This window comes from Podarcis muralis, chromosome 7 (assembly GCF_964188315.1).
Source record: "Podarcis muralis chromosome 7, rPodMur119.hap1.1, whole genome shotgun sequence".
Lineage (NCBI taxonomy): Eukaryota > Metazoa > Chordata > Lepidosauria > Squamata > Lacertidae > Podarcis > Podarcis muralis.
Genome location: NC_135661.1, coordinates 9,011,273 through 9,033,181, shown reverse-complemented (window position 1 = coordinate 9,033,181; position 21,909 = coordinate 9,011,273). Strand labels below are relative to the sequence as shown.

General features: G+C 45.4%; 1 protein-coding gene across 2 annotated transcripts in view; it reads left to right on the top strand.

Annotated features, from left to right (window-relative positions):
* ALDH2 (aldehyde dehydrogenase 2 family member) overlaps window positions 1-21,909 on the top strand; it is a 35,772-nt gene extending 13,863 nt beyond the window's left edge. The window contains exons 3-13 of one of the 2 annotated variants that reach the window (XM_028741315.2): window positions 1,822-1,962; window positions 3,576-3,655; window positions 6,728-6,839; window positions 8,108-8,236; window positions 9,461-9,574; window positions 13,523-13,625; window positions 14,804-14,988; window positions 16,638-16,802; window positions 18,026-18,183; window positions 19,929-20,043; window positions 21,336-21,909. In XM_028741315.2, the coding sequence (XP_028597148.1) occupies window positions 1,822-1,962; window positions 3,576-3,655; window positions 6,728-6,839; window positions 8,108-8,236; window positions 9,461-9,574; window positions 13,523-13,625; window positions 14,804-14,988; window positions 16,638-16,802; window positions 18,026-18,183; window positions 19,929-20,043; window positions 21,336-21,368 (1,335 nt within the window). In that variant the 3' untranslated portion in view covers window positions 21,369-21,909. The remainder of the gene's footprint in view (window positions 1-1,821; window positions 1,963-3,575; window positions 3,656-6,727; window positions 6,840-8,107; window positions 8,237-9,460; window positions 9,575-13,522; window positions 13,626-14,803; window positions 14,989-16,637; window positions 16,803-18,025; window positions 18,184-19,928; window positions 20,044-21,335) is intronic. The other variant, XM_077931171.1, reaches the window with a different exon arrangement.

Sequence of the window (21,909 nt, the reverse complement as noted above, 5' to 3'; positions counted from 1 at the left end):
CTTAGGTGCAGTGCACCACATATCTGCATCCGCCTCAGTTAAGAAAGAAAAAGGTCTTGTGAAAGTTTGTCAGTGTTTTAGTTTGCATTTCTCCTAACGCACACATTTTTGTCTGCAATCTTGCCCACACATCTTATTTGCAGGCAGTTATCTATTATTATTGTGTGGGACGCGGGTGGCGCTGTGGGTAAAAGCCTCAGCGCCTAGGACTTGCCGATCGAAAGGTCGGCGGTTCGAATCCCCACGGTGGGGTGCGCTCCCGTCGTTCGGTCCCAGCGTCTGCCAACCTAGCAGTTCGAAAGCACCCCTGGGTGCAAGTAGATAAATAGGGACCGCTTATCAGCGGGAAGGTAAACGGCGTTCCGTGTGTGCTGCGCTGGCTCGCCAGATGCAGCTTGTCACGCTGGCCACGTGACCCAGAAGTGTCTGCGGACAGCGCTGGCTCCTGGCCTATAGAGTGAGATGAGCGCACAACCCTAGAGTCTGTCAAGACTGGCCCGTACAGGCAGGGGTACCTTTACCTTTACCTTTTATCTATTACTACTACTACTACTACTACTACTACTACTACTACTACTATTTATTATCTCACCTTCTAAACTACCATTTCTAGGAAATTTGCACATGAAATTATTAAAAACGGTTTAAAACACAAAAAACAACAAATCCACTTAAAACAAGGCTCAGAGGTCCTCAGTTTAACGGCAGCTGCTATAGGTTCGGTGGACTTTTCTGACATCAGGTTGTTTCAGTCCGCTGGGAGGAAAATTTACAGTTACATACTTGGGTTACATACGCTTCAGGTTACATACGCTTCAGGTTACAGACTCCGCTAACCCAGAAATATTGCTTCAGGTTAAGAACTTTGCTTCAGGATGAGAACAGAAATTGTGCTCCAGCAGCGCGGCGGCAGCAGGAGGCTCCATTAGCTAAAGTGGTGCTTCAGGTTAAGAACAGTTTCAGGTTAAGAATGGACCTCCGGAACGAATTAAGTACTTAACCCGAGGTACCACTGTACTGAGATGATAACAAAGTAGAAGAGCAATGCAAGAACCATTGCATCAATACTGACAAGTCCATATAGTAGCAGTTGGTGTTGGACTAGGACCTGGGAGACCAGGGTTCAAAAGCCTGTTCGGCTGTGAAGCTCACTGGGTGAAAAATTGTTACAGTGGTACCTCGGGTTACAAACACTTTGGGTTACAGACTCCGCTAACCCGGAAGTAGTACCTCGGGTTAAGGACTTTACCTCAGGATGAGAACAAAAATCGTGCAGCGGCAGCGGGAGGCCCCATTAGCTAAAGTGGTACCTCAGGTTAAGAACGGATTCAGGTTAAGAAAGGACCTCAGCAAAGAATTAAGTTCGTAACCAGAGGTACCACTGTATATAAAAAAAGCTCTCTTACATTTTAGAGTTGTTGGATCTTGTAGATAAGATGGTAGGAAACATTCTTCTGAGAGACGTAATTTTCCTTAGTGGGCAAATGGTTCTGTCGTTCGATACCAAAGAGCAGGGATGGGGAACCTGAGAGGCTGTTGGACTCCACCTCCCATTACCACTAGGCAGTGTGTGCAGGAGTCAGGGGTGATGGGAGTTGTAGTCCGGCAACATCTGGAAGACCACAGGCTCCCTGTCCCTCTCACAGAGACACTGCCTCAGCGGATCTCTTGCTTTCCTGAGACCTAGACTTGATGCCCTCACCATGGAAGAATGGGAAGATGCTGTAGACTAGCTTGGTGTCTGAACGGGCAGTTCTCCAGTGTCTCAGATCTGCTTGCGGATTTGCCTGCTCATTGTGTCCCACCTTGATTCTCTTCCAGGCCGACGTAGACAAAGCTGTTCAGGCAGCCAAAGAGGCGTTCAAATTTGGATCTCCCTGGAGGCGGATGGATGCCGCCCACCGGGGCAAACTCTTGCACCGCCTCGCTGATCTGGTTGAGCGGGACCGCGCATACCTGGCGGTATGTTTTGAACTCCCCCCCCCCCCGGTGCATTCTCCTCTTTTCCTCTTTTGGATCCTTTCTCTTCTTCTTCTTCATTGACTTTATATACTGACCTACACCCGAAGGTCTCACTTTCGGAAGTGCCTAGTAGCATCTGGTTCCTCAACGCAGGAACAGGCAGTGGGGTGGGAAGAATGAGACAAGAGGCCAATCTATTTCAGCAACTCTCACAGTGACCCACGAGGTGCCTGCGTGCAAGAACGCTCTCCCCTCATCTGCGTGCCCCAGAAATTGGTACCGTATTTTTCGCCCTATAGGACGCACTTTTTCCCCTCCAAAAATGAAGGGGAAATCTGGGTGCGTCCTATGGGGCGAATGCAGGCTTTCGCTGAACATCATTATAAAATATAAAATAAAAATATAAACATCATTATAAAATTGCGGAGAGTTGCCAGCATGCTGAAGCCTGCGCGCGCTGAGATCAGCGCGTCCAGGCTTCGCAGACCTCTCCGCAAGCAGCGGGAGCGCTCCCACTGCTTGCGGAGAGTTGTCTGCATGCCGAAGCCTGCGCGCGCTGAGATCAGCGCGTCCAGGCTTCGCGGACCTCTCCGCAAGCAGCGGGAGCGCTCCCGCTGCTCGCGGAGAGTTGCCTGCATGCCGAAGCCTGCGCGCGCTGAGATCAGCGCGTCCAGGATTTGCGGACCTCCCCGCAAGCAGCGGGAGCCAGCGCTGGGCTCCTATGGCTTGCAGAGAGCTGCCTGTTTGGGGGCTGGGGTCGGGGGAAGCTCGGGCCTCCCCCGCCCCAGCCCCGCACCTGGGGGGGGAAATAATTTTTTCCCCTTTATTTCCCCCCCAAAAACTAGGTGCGCCTTATGGGATGGTGTGTCCTATAGGGTGAAAAATACGGTATTTAGAGGTCTGCTGCTTTCGATCCTCAAAGTAGGTTGTAGCCATCTGACATTGAAATTCTACTCAATATTCATCCAGAGTAGATTCCAATGTATATTTAGCAGAGTAACAACTTAAACGTGTTGCAGGATTCCCATAAAATAGACCAGAGGCAATTATATTTCATCTAGCAGAGCTTTACTGCTTCTGAAGGCAAATGAGCATAATGGCCACAAATCCAATACATTCAGGATCGGCACTGTCCAATAAGAAATCCAGTTGCAGCAGACTTAACTTAAAGCTCACAATAACTTATAATAAGACTAAACCTTAACACAATATACAGAACATCACACCAGACAGAAAAGAGATAGAACGAGAAAGTGTAAAACCCAGGCTCCTTCTGGCCCTACGATTATAGTCAGCATGACATTGACAGAAAGAGATAACAGAACCAATTTAAACCAGCTGTACTCAGCTTCTCTGAAGGAATAACCCAAACATCATGAAGTTTCTGCTTGTTTCTTTCACACAGAGAAGCTTCCAGAACCCTCTGGAATTAAGTAGAATATGAAAGCTCTCTATACATCCGATCAATACTGTCTGTACTAAGAAATGCAAACTGACACCATCATGACTAGTAGCCATCGATAGCCTTATCCTCTCAAAAATTATCTGTATCCTCCTTGAAAGCTATCAAAGTTGTAACGCATCAGGGTTTGCTGATTTCCGTTTGTTCGCAGGCCCTGGAAACTTTGGACAATGGCAAGCCATACTCGATTGCCTATCTGGTGGATTTAGACATGGTTGTCAAGCACCTGCGGTAAGGAGTTGTAATCATGCATTGTAGGGGGTTAGATTCAATGAGACTTTGGGACCTCTTTCAGGTATACCATTATGTGATTCTATATAGCCCTGACTGTTAAACAGGCATGGGAGGAACATGAGAGCATTGGAGTTTGGCGTGTCTGTCCTCCACAAACCTCGTGGAAGTAAAGAGGAATCGTACAGGAGCTGTTCCTGGTGTGGTGTGTGCACTCAGCTGCATTGCTCACAGTTTTGTATAGGTTCTTGAGATAGTTTGGAGGTTAGCGAAGAGATAGACTCCTGGTGTAGCTGTGAATAGCTGTTATTCCTTAGTGCTTTCCCTAAGAACTGGTGCTATAGACCAGCTCAACTCTTGATTTCAGCAGACTCTTGGTTGCAAACAGTCACTCACATGGGATGAGTCTGATCTTTATGCATTTATACCGGCTCATTGAAAACAAAGTTAAGTATATATGCCTGTTGACAGATAAGAGCAATAAAAGTCAATAAATGTGCTATGGAAAAAAACCGTATAAGCACAGGTACCTATTCACGGATCAGAAGAAAAGAAAATAAGGCAATATGGAACCCAACAGCTGTATTTATTTTGTTCTGTATTATAAAATTCAATGAATAGTCTCCAGGCTTTACCAAAATCATCTGAAACTATGTGTGTGTATGCATGCATGTGTGTGCGCGCGCACACGCTTTTTTAAAAAAGCCCAATGATTTCAATCACTTCAGTCTTAATTTATTTACTGTTGCTCTTTTTCATCCAGCCATTCTTAGGGAATTGTCAGTGCTCCCCCAATGCTTTCTGTCCTGAGTTTTAAGATCGTCAGGGGGGCTTTGCTAGCGGTGACATAAGTGAGCGAGGAACGGGGAGGGGCACATGCAGGGTCTTCTCGGTGGTGCCTCTCCACATAGGAACTTCTCCTGACTGAGACTTGATGGTCTTCCATGCTGTTGATGTTTGGGCATCGACTTAAAGGTTATTTATTTTGGCAAGCCTTTGGTAGTTATCTGAACACTTTTACAGGAATGGCATTGTCTTTGGGAATTGTTATTGAATTATAAAGGTAAAGGTCAAGGGACCCCTGACCATTAGGTCCAGTCGTGACCGACTCTGGGGTTGCGGCGCTCATCTTGCTTTATTGGCCGAGGAAGCTGGCGTACAGCTTCCGGGTCATGTGGCCAGCATGACTAAGCCGCTTCTGGCGAACCAGAGCAGTGCACGGAAACGCCGTTTACCTTCCTGCCAGAGCAGTACCTATTTATCTACTTGCACTTTGACATGCTTTCGAACTGCTAGGTTGGCAGGAGCAGGGACCGAGCAACAGGAGCTCACCCTGTCGCAGGGATTCGAACCGCTGACCTTCTGATCGGCAAGTCCTAGGCTCTGTGGTTTAACCCACAGCGCCACCTGCGTCCCTGTTTTTGAATTATACATTGTTCTAATTGCTTTATGCGATTTTATTGTGTTTTAGTATGGTTAGCTGGGTGGGATATAAGAACATTACACAAATAATTAAAATATAGGCCTGTCAATTTCATAAGAACTTGTGAAGAGCCGGCTGGAGCAGGCCAAGCGGGGCCCATCTAGCCCAGCTTCCCGTTGTCACAGTGGCCAACCAGATGCCCCAATGGGAAACTGGCAGGCACATAGCTGTCGTTTCCCCTTTTTAAGGGAAATTCCCTTATTCCGAATAGGATTCCTCGCAAGAAAAGGGAAAAGTTGGAAGCTGTGGGCAAGCAGGACCCGAACACAAGAGTGCACTCCCTCCTGCAATTTCTAGCAACCCTTGCTGCCTCTGACTGTGGAAGCAGAGCTCAGCCAACTGGGCTAGTAGCCATCGATAGCTTTCTTTTCCTTCATGAGTTGACCCAATCCTCTTTCAAAGCCATCCAAGTTGGTGGCCATCACTTCCTCTTGCAGAAGGGAGTTCCATTGTTTAACTATGCCTTCACTGATGTCTATGGGATTTGTGTGTGTGTCAAAACTGATGTAACAGGCCCACGGAGGACCTTAAGGTCCATAAATAGCAACACCCTAGAGGTCCCAGGCTCCAAGGAAGTCAGATTAGCCTCAACCAGAGCCAGGGCCTTTTCAACACTGGCTCCGGCCTGGTGGAACGCTGTGCCGTATGAGACCAGGGCCCTGCAGGATCTGATTTCTTTCCGCAGGGCCTGGAAGACAGAGTTGTTCCGCCTGGCCTTCGGCTTGGAATCAATTTGATTCCCTCCCCCTCTTTTTTCCTTTCTCCTTTTGTGATGGAACTCCTATTTGGGGACTGTGATGTTAACATATGAGAGTGCTGGAGGTGAAATAGTTAAACAGGTTACCCAATCAGAACCCAGGGGGGTGGAGTCAGAGGGACTATAAAACCAGCTCTGGGAGGGGAGAAGGGAGGAGTTCGTTGGGTGGCTGGTTGGAGTGGGAGTGAATTGGGATAGAGTCTGTGGGTAGGTTGAGTTAGTGTAGCGAAATAAGCTGAGTCAGGAACAGTTAGGAGTTAGGAAGACAAGTAAATATCTGAGAGGTGGTTTAGTGAGGGAGAGCAGGTAGCAGAAGTTATAGATCTGGATAGGCACCCCATGAATGTAATTGACCGATACCATTTATGAAACCACATGGCTGTTAAACTGCAATTAATAAACAAAAGTTTATGTTCCAATTTAACCCTGACTGGACTCGGTATTGTCCCAGGTAGGGCCTGGGTGGTGGCAGCGAGAAATAATGTGGCACAGGGATCAATAGATGGTGAAATGTCCAGGGACTCTGTGTGATTGCCACAGGGACTTCCCTGGCTTTTTTCTGGCCCAAGTAGGACCAGTCTGGAAAGTTAGCCTTGGTGAAGACTTGGCGTTTTCATCCCCCCAAAATGGTTTTTGATTTGAGTTTCCATTGAAATGAGGCTGCATTTTAATGCTTTAATGTATTTTAATCTTGTTTTTAAGTTGTATTTCAATCAATTTGTTTTTATATCGGGTGTTAGCCGCCCTGAGCCCGGTCTTGGCTGGAGAGGGCAGAGTATTATTATTATTATTATTATTATTATTATTATTATTATTATTTGCTCTGCGTCAGGTACTATGCCGGCTGGGCTGACAAAATCCAAGGGAAGACCATTCCTCTTGATGGGGACTTCTTCACCTATACCCGCCATGAGCCAGTGGGGATTTGCGGACAGATCATTCCGGTAAGTGAAGGCGCTGCTGGAACATGGAAGCAGGTCTGTCTCCAGAGCCGGGGAAGCCAGAAGCTTTTTGTGTTCTGCTCACTGCCTCCTCTAGGTTTGGGCACCATGCCCAGCATGCCCACCCTGTCATGCCACTCTCCTTCCACACACAAGCTCCTGTTAGGGGGAAAGAGGAAGGCGGAGTTTTTAGAAGACTTTTAAAAAACACTTTTCTCCTTCAGTGTTTGCCCCAGGTGTAACTACAGGGGTACCTCAGTTCTTGAATGTACAGTGGTACCTCGGGTTACATACACTTCAGGTTACACACGCTTCAGGTTACAGAATCCGCTAACCCAGAAATAGTACCTCAGGTTAAGAACTTTGCTTCAGGATGAAAACAGAAATTGTGATCTGGCGGCGCGGCGGCAGCAGGAGGCCCCATTAGCTAAAGTGGTGCTTCAGGTTAAGAATGGACCTCCGGAATGAATTAAGTACTTCACCCGAGGTACCTCTGTAATCCATTCTGGAAGACTGTTCAACTTCTGAAACGTTCGAAAACCGAGGTGCAGAGGGGGCTGGCTGCAAGTTCAGTTGGAAAAATGGAAAAACACGCAGCAGAAGCGAGGCACGTTCGAAAACAGAAGCAATTACTTCTGGGTTCTCGGCATTCGAAAACTGAAACGTTCGGCTTCCGAGACGCTCGAAAACCGAGGTACCACTGTACTTTGTTAGGTTTGTCATTATTATTATTTTTTATGCTGTATTTTTTCCATGCTGTAAGCCGCCTTGAGCATGGTTTTAACCATGGAAAGGAGACATAATAAATAAAATGATGTATGCAGGCATGTACAGTGGACGCTCGGGTTGCGAATGTGATCCGTGCGGGATGCACGTTCGCAACCCGCAGCGTTCGCAACCCGCGTCTGCGCATGAGCAGGTTGCGATTCGGTGTGCATGCGCAAAGCACGATTTAGCGCTGTTGCGCATGCGCGACCACCGAAACCCGGAAGTAACCCGTTCCAGTACTTCTGGGTTTCGGTGGTCTGCAACCCGAAAAAACGCAACCTGAAGCGGCTGTAACGCGAGGTATGACTGTACTTTCAGGGACTTTACCCGCTTAGCTCTGTGTTTCTCAGGCAGCATCCTCAGATCCCTTGTGCCACCTACTCACTCTTTCTCACTGTACATAAATAAAACGTGTGTCTGTCCGTCCGTCCCCCCTCCGCCCAGATTCCCTCCTCTTCCTGTGTTTCCTCGATGTTGACCTGGTCCCTTTCTCTTTATTGCAGTGGAACTTCCCGCTGCTGATGCAGGCTTGGAAACTGGGGCCTGCCTTGGCCACAGGGAACGTGGTGGTGATGAAATTGGCTGAGCAAACGCCTCTGACTGGCCTGTACATGGCCAGCCTTGTCAAAGAGGTGAGAGAGGTCTCCGGGGTGTCTATATGAATAAATACTGTTCAAAACAGAACATGTTGATATGCTTAGACTAAAGGAGTAAAGTGGAAAGGATAAAACCAATTAGGATGCGATAAGGAGATTAAAATTCAATATCATAAAGGTTGCAATGAGAGTACTGAAATTAAAAGTTAAGGAAGTCGAGGTGTGGTGGAGGGGAGTGATAGGGTGGGGTGATGGGAATTCACAAAGGGGGGGAAGGATATAGGTTTATATATGTTTATGACAATGTTTTTTTTCTTTTGTATTGGAATGGTAAAAGGTAAAGGTAAAGGTACCCCTGCCCGTACGGGCCATTCTTGACAGACTCTAGGGTTGTGCGCCCATCTCACTCAAGAGGCCGGGGGCCAGCGCTGTCCGGAGACACTTCCGGGTCACGTGGCCAGCGTGACATCGCTGCTCTGGCGAGCCAGAGCCAAACACAGAAACGCCGTTTACCTTCCCGCTAGGAAGCGGTCCCTATTTATCTACTTGCACCCGGGGGTGCTTTCGAACTGCTAGGTTGGCAGGCGCTGGGACCGAGCAACGGGAGCGCACCCCGCCACAGGGATTCGAACCGCCGACCTTTTATCTCACCCTTTTATGTACAGTGGCGCCCCGCAAGACGAATGCCTCGCAAGACGGAAAACCCACTAGACGAAAGGGTTTTCCGTTTGCGATGCGCTTCGCAAGACGAATTTCCCTATGGGCTTGCTTCGCAAGACGAAAACGTCTTGCGAGTCTCGCCATTTCCCCCCCGCTCCCCCCCTTTTCTAAGCCACTAATAGCCTTTTAGCAGCTAAGCCGCTAAGCCTTTAATAGCCGCTAAACCGCTAATAGCGCTAATCCGCTTAGCCGCTAATGGGGTTGCTTCGCAAGACAAAAAAACCGCTAGACGAAGAGAATCACGGAACGGATTCTTTTCGTCTTGCGAGGCACCACTGTAGTATGAAAATTTAATAAATAAAAATTTAAATGTTGAGAGAGAGGTCTCTGGGGCTGCCACTCGCTGCTTCGTTCTTCACCCTTCCTTGTCCTGCTCTCTGACTCAGATGATGCCTGAGCTCCAAACAAACCCTTTCCCCTTCTTCTCCTTGCCTGGGTGATCAGAAGACATGGAGTTGCTGAGTTCTGAGCGCCCTGGCAAACATTTTGGAACAGACAAGACTATTGTGATGATTTTCACTTGTCTTTATAAACCTGCAGGCTGGATTCCCGCCCGGCGTTGTGAATGTGATAACTGGCTACGGGCACACTGCAGGGGCGGCCATTTCTTCCCACATGGAAGTGGATAAAGTCGCCTTCACAGGCTCCACAGAGGTGAGGAATATCTGCACGTATGAACCTTCCCCTTTTCTCCCTCCGTCCTGAAAGGTGTAGGATAGGTCACACCCTGTGCCAGATCTGTAAAGTAGACAATTATTTTAATGTGCAGTTTCATTTCGAAGTGCATACAGTGGCACCTCGGGTTAAGAACTTAATTCGTTCCAGAGGTCCGTTCTTAACCTGAAACTGTTCTTAACCTGAAGCACCACTTTAGCTAATGGGGCCTCCTGCCGCCGCTGCACCGCCGCTGCACGATTTCTGTTCTCATCCTGAAGCAAAGTTCTTAACCCGAGGTACTATTTCTTGGTTAGCGGAGTCTGTAATCTGAAGTGTATGTAACCTGAAACGTATGTAACCCGAGGTACCACTTGTTTTGGACTTAAGACTTTTACTGATTTCTTTCTTTTTTAAAAAAATAAAATAAAATTACAGTCGTACCCTGGATCTCAAACGCCTTGGCTCCCGAACAAATCGGCTCCCGAATGATCTAAACTCGGAAGCGAATGTTCCGGTTTTCGAACGATTTTCGGAAGCCGGATGTCCGGCGCGGCTTCTGATTGGCTGCAGGACGCTCCTACAGCCAATCGGAAGCCGCACCTTGGTTTTTGAATGGTTGCGGGAGCCAAACGGACTCCCGGAACGCATTCTGTTTGAGAATCAAGGTATGACTGTATTATACTTTGAAATATGCCCAAATCATACTTGATGTAGGTAAAATGACCTTCAAGTCTAATAGTTCCAAAATTTGCATTGTGAGAAGCCACAGGAGAAGGAGGGTGCTCTTGAGCTCGGATCCTGTTTGTGGGCATCTGCCATTCCCAGTGGGGCATCTTCTTGGCCAGCGTGAGAACAGGATGTTGTTGTTTGTTTTTTTTAAAGATATTTATTGAAATTTTGAACAATAAAACAAACTTCACAATCAAAAAAAGAAAAAGAAAACATTATCACAATCAAATAAAAACAGAAAAATGCAATACAAAACATAAAAAAGTAGAGGAAAAAAGACATAAAAATCCAGTTTCTTACTTATTGTTTTCATAACCCTCCTTCCTGACTTCCTCACATCTCCCTTTTCTGTGTTCCCTTTTACACAATCATATTCAGCAGTGCCTTACCCTCTTTCAGATCTTATTCTATGTTATACATTTCAACTATTATGTCTCCAATTTTTCCCTTTATATCATTTTGTTTAAATTTGACATAATGTTATTCTAGCTTTTTCACCCTTAATCTTATAAAACATGTTTTACATATTCCTTTCAACTATGTCACTAATGCCATATTGTCTTTATATCCTGCATCATTTTAGCATTCAAACATTTTGCAATGTTTTTGCAAGTAGTCTTTAAATTTCTTCCAATCCTCTTCCACTAACTCTTCTCCCAGAGAACAGGATGTTGGACTAGATGGGCCATTGGCCTCTTCCAGCAGGCTCTTCCGATGTTCTCCTAAACCGTTCTTTTGTTGAAAATCACAGAACAGTTTGTGCAAATGAAACCATGAGATACAGTTATACCCAGTGCAATATTAACCTAGCAACATACAATTAAACCATTGGTACAATGCATAATCACAACACAGAAAGGCTGCTCCAAGCTGCCAAAGGCTCTTTTGGAGTGCAGTGAAGCCAGGAACAATCCTGTGTTCCTATGATTTTAGAATTTCACAGATCAGCTGGTTTACGTAGGCATAGTAGCAGATCGCATTTAATAACCAAGCTGCTGATAAGAAAAAGAATTGCAAATAAAAAAAGCCTACCCTGAAAATTATGGTGATAGATAATTTATTATGGTCGGAGACCAGCTTATAAAACACACTTGGGGGTACAATCCCAGAAGGAAAACAAACATTTAAAACAATGTACAACAATAAATTTAAAATTTATAAATGCGATAAGCGTATAGACACTTAAAACTTTAAGATAAGCTACCGCAGAGAGATGACCCAGAGTCACCCATGGAACCGAGTTTGGGGATTTTCTTAACGAACTAGTTTGGGTCGAGGGGTGGTCTGTGCCTACAGATCTGTACACAGAATCTGGCGACCATCCGGGTTGTCTTATGATCTTTGCCTAACAGGAAAAGGTCAATTTTTTGCTTTTCTGGGAGGTCAGCAAGCCTCACCAACAGGGGATCAATGGTCTCACTACGTGCCTCTTCATAAAAGGGACATCTAAAGAACAAGTGCTCTGGGCTTCCTATCTCCCCCAATGAACAGGCGCAGAGTCTCTGAGCATATGGGATTTTTTTAAAGGAACCTTCCAGGACCGGCAAGGGCAGAGCTGAGCTTCTGGCGAGTGTAAAAGCCCTTCTTGCATTTTTGGATACGAGAAAGAAGAGATATGCTGCCGGTGTGGCTATCTCTCTCTCAATTTCTCCAATTTTATAGTCCGGGGCACCTTGAGCAGTCCTGTTGTCTCTCAGTGTCTATGATTCTTTGCCTGACCGTAGCTTTTGCTGGCCCAACTCCAGATTTAGAAGGACTTGAGGGGCAAAACCCAGTTTCTGAAGGGTGTTCAGGACTGCTGTCTGCCAGCCTGACTGGAACTGGTCGCAGAGGATCAGTGGGGCTATTCCTCGGGGGAGCAGATTCAGTGTCAGCCATTTATAGATTGCTGTTCAGTGGATAAAAGCCTCCACTCTCATCATCCCCGTTTCCAGTCCAACCCATGCGTTTGAAACACATCTGGGGACTTGTAGGAGAGCTCTAAGGAGTTTGGATTGGACTCTCTCAAGGGGGGAGAAACCAGAGGAAAGCGGGCCCAGAAGTGATCCATATATTTTTGTTTCTGTGCTTTTATTACATTTTCTTATTTTTATGGTGAATTTAAATTGATTTTATCTCTCTTGTATTTTTGCGGTCTTAACACCACTTGGAGGCTACATTGGAGGCTATGTTGCAATAATACAGGCACGTCCAACTTCCAGAAGATTGCAACCAACTCCCACTATAAATAAACTGGCAGTGATCTACCCATTGGGGAAGATGAGCCAAAGTTGTTGAGCTTTTTTTTTGGGGGGGGGGGCTGCCGAGACCACATGACACTGGTCTTGAAAGACCTACATTAGCTCCCAGTACGTTTCCGAGCACAATTCAAAGTGTTGGTGCTGACCTTTAAAGCCGTAAATGGCCTCGGTCCAGTATAACTGAGGGAGTGTCTCCACCCCCATCATTCTGCCCAGACACTGAGGTCCAGCTCCGAGGGCCTTCTGGCAGTTCCCTCCCTGTGAGAAGCGAAGTTACAGGAAACCAGGCAGAGGGCCTTCTCGGTAGTGGCGCCCTCCCTGTGGAACGCCCTCCCACCAGATGTCAAAGGGAAAAACAAGTACCAGACTTTTAGAAGACATCTGAAGGCAGCCCTGTTTAGGGAAGCTTTTAATATCTGAAAGACTATTGTATTTTAATCTTTTGTTGGAAGCTGCCCAGAGTGGTTGGGGAAACCCAGCCAGATGGGCGGGGTATAAATAATAATAATAATAATAATAATAATAATAATAATAATAATAAAGCCTTTTGCGAAGCCACCTTTACTAATCCTCTAGCCTAGGGACTGACAGGCTGCACATCTTCCAGTGAGAGAGAGTCTGCTAGCTCACTCTTCTCATTCTTCTTCTTCTTGCTGTTCACCTCCCGATTTTGCCCAGCTATTGTCTTCCGAACTGTGCCCCTCAGCAAACCATTGTTCCAAATCAACACTACTCCACTGCTTCTGTGGAGTTTCAGGATCCTGGCCACAAGCAAGGGGAGGCTCCTGCCATTCCTCATCAGAGTTGTACTCCCCAGCCTGGTCTCTGACACCGATGGGGGAGGTCCACCAGAGGAGACACCCCACCTGTTCCCCAGCCCTCCAATCTAGAGCTAAGCCTGCCACACCGTGGTGGTTCCTTAAGCCAAGCCTATTTTTATACCGAACAATAAGCTTGCCCTTCTTTCAATTTCTAGGTTGGGCACCTGATCCAGAAGGCTGCAGCAGAGAGTAATCTGAAGAGGGTGACCCTTGAGCTTGGTGGAAAGAGCCCAAACATCATCATGTCTGATGCTGAGAGTAAGAGACATTTCCCTCTCGATAGGAGTGGGTTTGCCCCTGCGGAGGGTGGGATTGGCTGGTGACACCCTGGGCCTGCCTTCACCAGAAGTGCAACTCTTTGTGTAATTGTGCAAAGTGTAATTCTTTAGTGTTTAAGATAATTTATTTATAAATCCACGACATCACAACATTCCATCACAACATCACAATGTTACATAGCTACACAAAAGAACTTTAACGTAACAATACAGCACGCAACGATTTAGAGCAAACTAAAAGATAAATTTCCGAAAGACACAAAATGTGTCCACTAGGCATGGGGAACTGCTTGGCCTGGGAAGTATCTCAATAATGACTCTAATCAAAAAAGTTTTCTGGAGAAGTGGTGATTGCACTTCTCATCTCTAACTGGCCACTTACTACCACCCCTCGTTAAGTTAGGTATTTGTGCATATTTTCAGCTACCGCAAGAGGCCAGATTTTGAACCACTATCCCTGCAATGAGAACTTGGTAGAGGACTTCCACTGATGGGTTAGCTTTAGCCAAGTAGCGGCTATCAATTACAAGGGTAAAGGTAAAGGGAACCCTGACCATTAAGTCCAGTCGTGGCCAACTCTGGGGTTGTGGCGCTCATCTTGCTTTATTGGCCGAGGGAGCCGGCGTACAGCTTCCGGGTCATGTGGCCAGCAAGACTAAGCCGCTTCTGGCGAACCGGAGCAGCGCACGGAAATGCCGTTTACCTTCCCACCAGAGCGGTACCTATTTATCTACTTGCACTTTGACGTGCTTTCGAACTGCTAGATTGGCAGGAGCAGGGACCGAGCAACGGGAGCTCACCCCATTGCAGGGATTCAAACCACTGACCTGATCGGCAAGTCCTGGGCTCTGTGGTTTAACCCACAGCGCCACCCATGTCCCTTTAATTACAAGAGTAGGTCTTTGTAAATGAAGCCATTATTGTTTTCAGGAGATAACGAGAGAAGGGACAAGAAAAATAACCTGGTTAACAATGGCTGCAGTCTCCTGAAACACCCTGACCTATTATTACACATGCACCACAGAACAGGTCCACCCCACGGTGGATTCATGCAACATATCTTAGCTGGGGTGATGTGTTGGTAATTCTTAATGCTGTTGGTGGTGAAGATAATTGCTTTCCAGATTTCCTGACTTGTGGCTTCCTTCTCTCCTCCAGTGGACTGGGCTGTTGAGCAGGCTCATTCTGCCTTGTTCTTCAACCAAGGGCAGTGCTGTTGTGCTGGGTCCCGCACGTACGTCCAAGAAGATATATATCACGAGTTTGTGGAGCGGAGCGTGGAGAGGGCCAAATCCCGAGTGGTTGGAAACCCATTTGACCACAAAACGGAGCAGGGCCCCCAGGTGAGAGCACAGAGATACCAGTTTGCCCTTATAAAACACATTCTGGATTGGAAGAACTGTGAGACATTCTAGACTGGAAGGAATTTCGCCCTGGCAAATGGCCCCAAAAGAGCTTTCAGTTTATGTATATTTAATTCATTTTTAATACTACCCAAATGGCTATTATTACTATGATAACTGGTGATGTATGGAAGTGAGAGCTGGACCATAAAGAAGGCTGATCACCGAAGAATTGATGCTTTTCAATTGTGGTGCTGGAGGAGACTCTTGAGTGTCCCATGGACGGCAAGAAGATCAAACCTATCCATTCTGAAGGAAATCAGCCCTGGTGCTCACTGGAAGGACAGATCCTGAAACTGAGGCTCCAATGATGTTGGGAAAGATGGAGGGCACAAGGAGAAGGGGACGACAGAGGACGAGATGGTTGGACAGTGTTCTCGAAGCTACCAGCCTGAGTTTGACCAAACTGCGGGAGGCAGGGGAAGACAGGAGTGTGTGGTGTGCTCTGGTCCATGGGGTCACGAAGAGTCAGACACGACTAAACAACAACACTATGATAACGCAAATGCTGGCTCTACAAGTGTGTTCACGGCCAATTTGGAGGCAAGGAAAGGAAAAGAAGAGAGGGGAAGAAAAGCATTTGCTGTAGCCAAGAGACTGGGGGCGAAGGGACACAGTCCACCCACAACGGAAGGCTCCCCAGGGGGCCATGGCTCACTGGTTGAAAACAGCTGATCTACAGCAATGTTTCCCAAACTTGGGTCTCCAGCTGTGTTGGGACTACAATTCCCATCATCCCTGACCACTGGCCTTGCTAGCTAGGGATGATGGGAATTGTCAACGTATATATTCAACAAATAAAATATTTTAAAGCTTGTTGTCTACCCAATCCCAAAGGCAGTTGATTTAAAATAGGGATGAGGATCCTGCAGTCCCTTCCAGATGTTATTGGTCTCTCAACTCTCGTCAGCCCCAGCCGGCTTAATCAAGGATCAAGGAATGCGCGGCAGAATCCGAGACCAGGGAGAAGAGTCGTTGGAAAAAGATTGGAAGAAATTTAAAGACTACCTACAGAAATATTGTAAAATTAATGAGTGTTAAAATGATGTTGGATGAAAGTTATGTGGTTTTTAGCTATAACGCTATAAGGAGTATGAAAAAAATGGACGATTAACAGACAAAAATTTAATGTTGCATTATTTTAAGATTAAAGATTAGGATAAACAAAGAGGGGAAGGATTTGCTGAACTAACAAACAACTGGAATACAAAAAGGGAGGTGTGAGGAGGTCCGGGAAACAAGCAAATGAAAGAAAGTGATGGAAAGATGGAATTTTTTTTAAATCTATTTTTACTTTGTATTTTTCTTTTTTCTTTTTTCATTTTGTAAAATTCTAATAAATATCTTTTTTTTTATAAAAAAAAAAAAGGATCAAGGAATGCGTACGAGAGCACCATGGCTTCCCCAGCCCTGACATTGTCAGAGGATCTTCATAAACCCATCAACAAAAAGTTGATGTCTGGATCTTTCATTCTACCTGTAAAATCGCTGTTCATGTATGGGCATATACACATGTGTTAAAAGTGTATTTTTCTGTATTCTAAGAAGGATTGAACTGACCTGCCATACCACGCTTTTTTGTCTTCTAGGTGGATGAGACTCAGTATAAGAAGATCCTTGGATACATTGGTACTGGGCAAAAGGAAGGTGCCAAATTGCTCTGTGGTGGCAGTCCAGCTGCAGACAGAGGTTACTTTATCCAGCCAACCATCTTTGGAGATGTGCAGGACAACATGACCATTGCAAAAGAGGAGGTCAGTAGGAAAATGTTTTCCTGTACTTGTTAGTGTCTCAATAACAGTTCTGTGGTTAGAGGGTTCTATGCGATCCCTCTCTTTTTCTCTCCTGCTGTATTGCTCTGTGTCTCAGAGCTACAATGGTGGCCTCCAGAACTGACCAGCCACCCTCTTTTATCTGTACATTCACTCTCACAATTTACTTAAAATTACCTGTTATGATTTTTATTGCAGCATCTCTATCTCACTTTGAGTGCTGTTAGTGCAGAGAATGCAAGTTGCAAGTTTGGTTTTTACTGATAATGTCATTGTTTTATTTGCTTTGGGGTTTTAGTCTAATCGAGCAGTATATAAATCTTGTGGAGATAATATATATATATATATATATTTAATCCCAAGACTGCTTACAACACAAATGCCAACACAAATATCAGTACTGTAAGAACAAGAACAATCTATTAAAATACAAGTGAAACATTTAGTACAGTCTCAGACACTTCTCAGTGGTTTGATTGGTATCAATGACCAGCAAAGGCCGGAGTGAATAGGAGGCACGAAAAACTGCAGTTTCCACTTGCCCTATTTTGTGGGGGGGTGGGGGAGAGATGATTCTATATGCTGGACAGAAAAGGCCTTTCCCCTGCTTGCTACCAGATGGCCAGCATGGTGTAGTGGCTAAGAGCGGTGGACTCGTAATCTGGTGAACCGGGTTCAATTCCCCGCTCCTCCACATGCAGCTGCTGACCTTGGGCCATAGCTGTTAACTTTCAGATTTGAAAATAAGGGATCAGCAGCCTCAAAAATAAGGGATCAGCAGCCTCACCTGTCCCGGGGACAGTGTACGGGATATCTAACAATCCAGGATAGCAGCGGGAAATGGCACTGGAATAAGGGAATTTCCCGCAAAAAAAGGGAAGGTTGACAGCTATGCCTTGGGCTAGTCACACTTTTCTGAAGTCTCTCAGCCTCACACACCTCACAGAGTGTTTGTTGTGGGGGAAGAAGGGAAAGGAAGTTGTTAGCCGCTTTGAGACTACTTAGGGTAGTGATAAAGCAGGATATCAAATCCAAACTCCTCTTCTTCTTCTTCTCCTCCTCCTCCTCCTAATCCCTACAACCAGGCAGGACTATATGAGGGAGGGCATTCCTTCAGGTAACCAGGTCCCAAGTTGCTTAGGGATTTATAAGATCCTGTCTGCCAAGCCTACCTGTTTCCATGTGCATGCTGCTCTGTCTTACAGATATTTGGGCCAGTCATGCAGATACTGAAATTTAAAACCATAGAGGAAGTCATCCACAGAGCAAACGACACCAAATATGGCCTCGCGGCAGCAGTTTTCACCAAGGACATTGACAAAGCAAATTACATTTCCCAGGGTCTGCGTGCTGGAACCGTCTGGTAAGAGGCTAAATGTTGGGGAGTGGTCACCAAATGCTTTTGGAAATGCTGTAGGAAGAGTACCTGCTTGGCAGGCAGAAGGTTATAGGTTCTGTCCCTGGCATCTTCTGGTATGCCAGCAGCTCCTGACTTGAAATCCTGGAGAACTGCTGTCAGTCATGGTAACAATATTGAGCTAGAGCAGGCATAGGCAAACTCGGCCCTCCTGATGTTTTGAGACTACAATTCCCATCATCCCTGACCACTGGTCCTGCTAGCAAGGGTTCATGGGAGTTGTAGGCCAAAAACATCTGGAGGGCTGAGTTTGGCTGTTCCTGAGCTAGAGGCATCAAGGGGCTATGAATTAGCTTTCTATGTTCCTCTTTTCAACAAACTTTTGAAACTGTTTTGTATTGCTAACTGTATGACATTCTTCAGAATTTAACTTCCTAGCTGGTTTAACTTTTCTACCCTTTTTTGGGAAACAATTTGTTAGTCTTTGTGGCTGACCAGAAATGTCAGATGAGTGAGAACCCACATGGACATGAGGCTGTATTATTTCCTTTGGTTTTTTTAATTAAAAAAAAGTTTAAAATTTTTTTCTAAAAATACATTTGCATAAATGTACACATTTTGTTGCATATGAGCATATAACTTAATTAAACAACTAAATAAAACAGTCAAAACAATGTCATTTTTAACTTGTGGGGATGATTGTCAGAGTAATTACATTTATATTATGATGTGCAATTGCATTGTGATGTTTAGATTGGTGAACACAGGCAAATATTTAAACCAGTAACAATTCAGAATTTTACATTTCAGTATCCATTCTTTTTGTCATTGGTTACATATATCAAATGGAGAAATAACAGGCAGTGAAAGTATTCCTTCCTTTATTACTCTGTTCGTGAGTCTGCTGGTTTGACAAAAGGCCCCTTCCTCTCCTCCTCAAATGTGAAATGCTGGAAGTTTACATCTCATCTTCTGTATTCAAACTTCTCAAACAAATTAGTGCCTGTTCTCCAAATTTATAGGTGCCTTGGACAAGGCCTGCAGTGTTAGACTTGGTATCAGGTGGACAAGAAATGAGATGATTGTTGTTGTTTAGTCGTTTAGTCGTGTCCGACTCTTCGTGACCCCATGGACCAGAGCACGCCAGGCATTCCTGTCTTCCACTGCCTCCCGCAGTTTGGTCAGACTCATGTTTGTAGCTTCGAGAACACTGTCCAACCATCTCGTCCTCTGTCGTCCCCTTCTCCTTGTGCCCTCCATCTTTCCCAGCATCAGGGTCTTTTCCAGGGAGTCCTATGCAATATTTTTCTTTACAGCATTGGACTTTCCGTTCGCTTCCAGGCATATCCGCAACTGAGCGTCCTTTCGGCTTTGGCTTCATCAGCTCTGGATCTACTTGTACTTGCCCTCCGCTCTTCCTCAGTAGCACGTTGGACGCCTTCCGACCTGAGGGGCTCATCTTCCAGCGTCATAACTTTTATATGCCTGTTGCCTTCGTCCATGGAGTTTTCTTGGCAGGGATACTGGAGTGGCTTGCCGGTTCCTGCTCCAGGTGGATCACGTTTGGTCAAAACTCTCCACTATGACCTGTCCATCTTGGGTGGCCCTGCACGGCATAGCTCATAGCTTCTCTGAGTTATTCAAGCCCCTTCACCACGGCAAGGCAGTGATCCATGAAGGGGAAATGAGATTAGTCTTCTGTTATCTAAATGCTCCAGAAATAACTCCTGACCCCCAATGTCTCCTTGCAGGATTAACTGCTACAACGTGTTTGGCAGCCAGACACCATTTGGTGGGTACAAAGCATCTGGACAAGGACGGGAAGGGGGAGAATATGGTCTCACGCCATACATGGAAGTAAAAACGGTGAGGATCTGAAACTCTCGTCCTAGTTTAGTTTTTAAGTATTTTGAAAACTGAAGCTTTTATTTTGCATCTTCCAGTAGAGAATGGCAAGGACTTCCAAGTAGTAAATAAAACTTGTCTTGCTTATGGGAGAATTGACGGTATTTCACTTTGTACAGAACGGAATAAAGAATTGTCAAATGTTGCTCTCCTTAGTCCACTGAACATTGGTTTCATAGACATAACATGAAAGCATGACTTTCACTAACTCTGGCTTAGACTGCAAACCATGGTTTGTCTGATCTTCTTTCCCACTATTCCCAGAGAACCCCTTGATGACATCCTCAAAGGGGAGAGGAATTCCCAAACCATAGTTCAGGCGTAACACTAAACCACTGTTTGCCTGACCTAGGTGGCAAGCCACCTTCAAAACCTATCAGCAGATTATGGTTTGGTGGCCATTGTGGTTCAGATGGTGTTGGTTCAGGCCTCATGACAAATCATGGCTTGGCAATATGTCTAAACTGTGTTCCTATTTTCAATAAACCATTTTTTTGCTGATGGCAACCTTTTAGTTGTGAACAGAAACCTGGCTTCCATATCTAATGGTGGCTGCATCTGTCTGCAAGTAAAATTACAAGTGGACAGGAAAAGAGCAGTAAATCTTGAACAAATAGGCTCCAAACATGTCTTAAGTGTTGTTTGTGGGGTAACATTGAGCTAATGCTTTGGTATGCTAGGTTATCGTAGAATTCCTACTTTTGGATCATAACGAAAATATTTAGGCACCTTTTAAGTACCTGCTTGGAAGGATTTCTTAATATGTAAAGAAGGCACTGGAATTCTTCTAGTTTTGAAGAATTGATACCCACCTTAGAGTTGAAGTGGCAAGCAATTGTCCCAGTATCCCACAGCTTGAGCAACAGAATTAGGAGACTTATGCAGTGCTACTTCAATAAGCCAAGTGGATCAGGCACTGGGCTATAGTCTTGAAAGCAGTGAAATTTGAGTATTGCTCTATCCAATGCTAGTGGATGCCTCCAGCCAATTCTGTTGTAAATGGGAAACTGTAGGGTTTGATTAATCCAGCACAATATTAGGTAGACTGCATCCTTTTTTGAGGAAGGGCTGAAGCTCAATGGTAGAGCATGTGCTCTGCATGCAAAAGTCCTAACAGCTGCCTAAGTTTCTGCTAAACTGCTTGAAACAGATTTGCATTAACAGGCTTGACATGGGAGTCACCTTGGGACTGATTGTCTTGTAGAGTGAGAGATGCAAAGTTGGCCAAGTCTAATGAACCATATTCTTTCTAGGTAACCATCAAAGTTCCACAGAAGAATTCTTAAAGGACATCAGCTGTATATCAGAAACCGTTGGTATAAGCTGCCATTCCTCTTGATAGCAGCATTTAAGCAGGATTGAAGTAGAGGAACCTCCTTCATGAAGAAAGCCTTCACCTCTACAAGCAACCTAAGACCGTTTATTTCATATATTTTAAGAAAAATCTTTATTTACCTGCTTACATTTTACTTCACTTTTTTTCTGTACCAGGCACCCCTATATCTTAATGTTACACTAATGGATACAGATATCCACTTGAGCTTTAAGAATAATTTCTCAAACTGGTTTTTCAAACTGATTATATGGTACCCATTTATGGTATTCTGGAATGTATCTTGAGGTTTGTTTATAGGAGCAAATATCTAAGTAATGAGAACTTCCGTCCTTTCTCCATGTGTAACCTAAACAGAAACTGCCCCTTTTATATAAGAGAGCTCTAAAACTGTCTGCTTATTTTGACAATCAATGCTGTGAAGCCAGCGCAGGCTGTGATTCCCCCCGCCCCCCGATCTTATATCAAATACATAAAGAAAATTTCATAGTTGA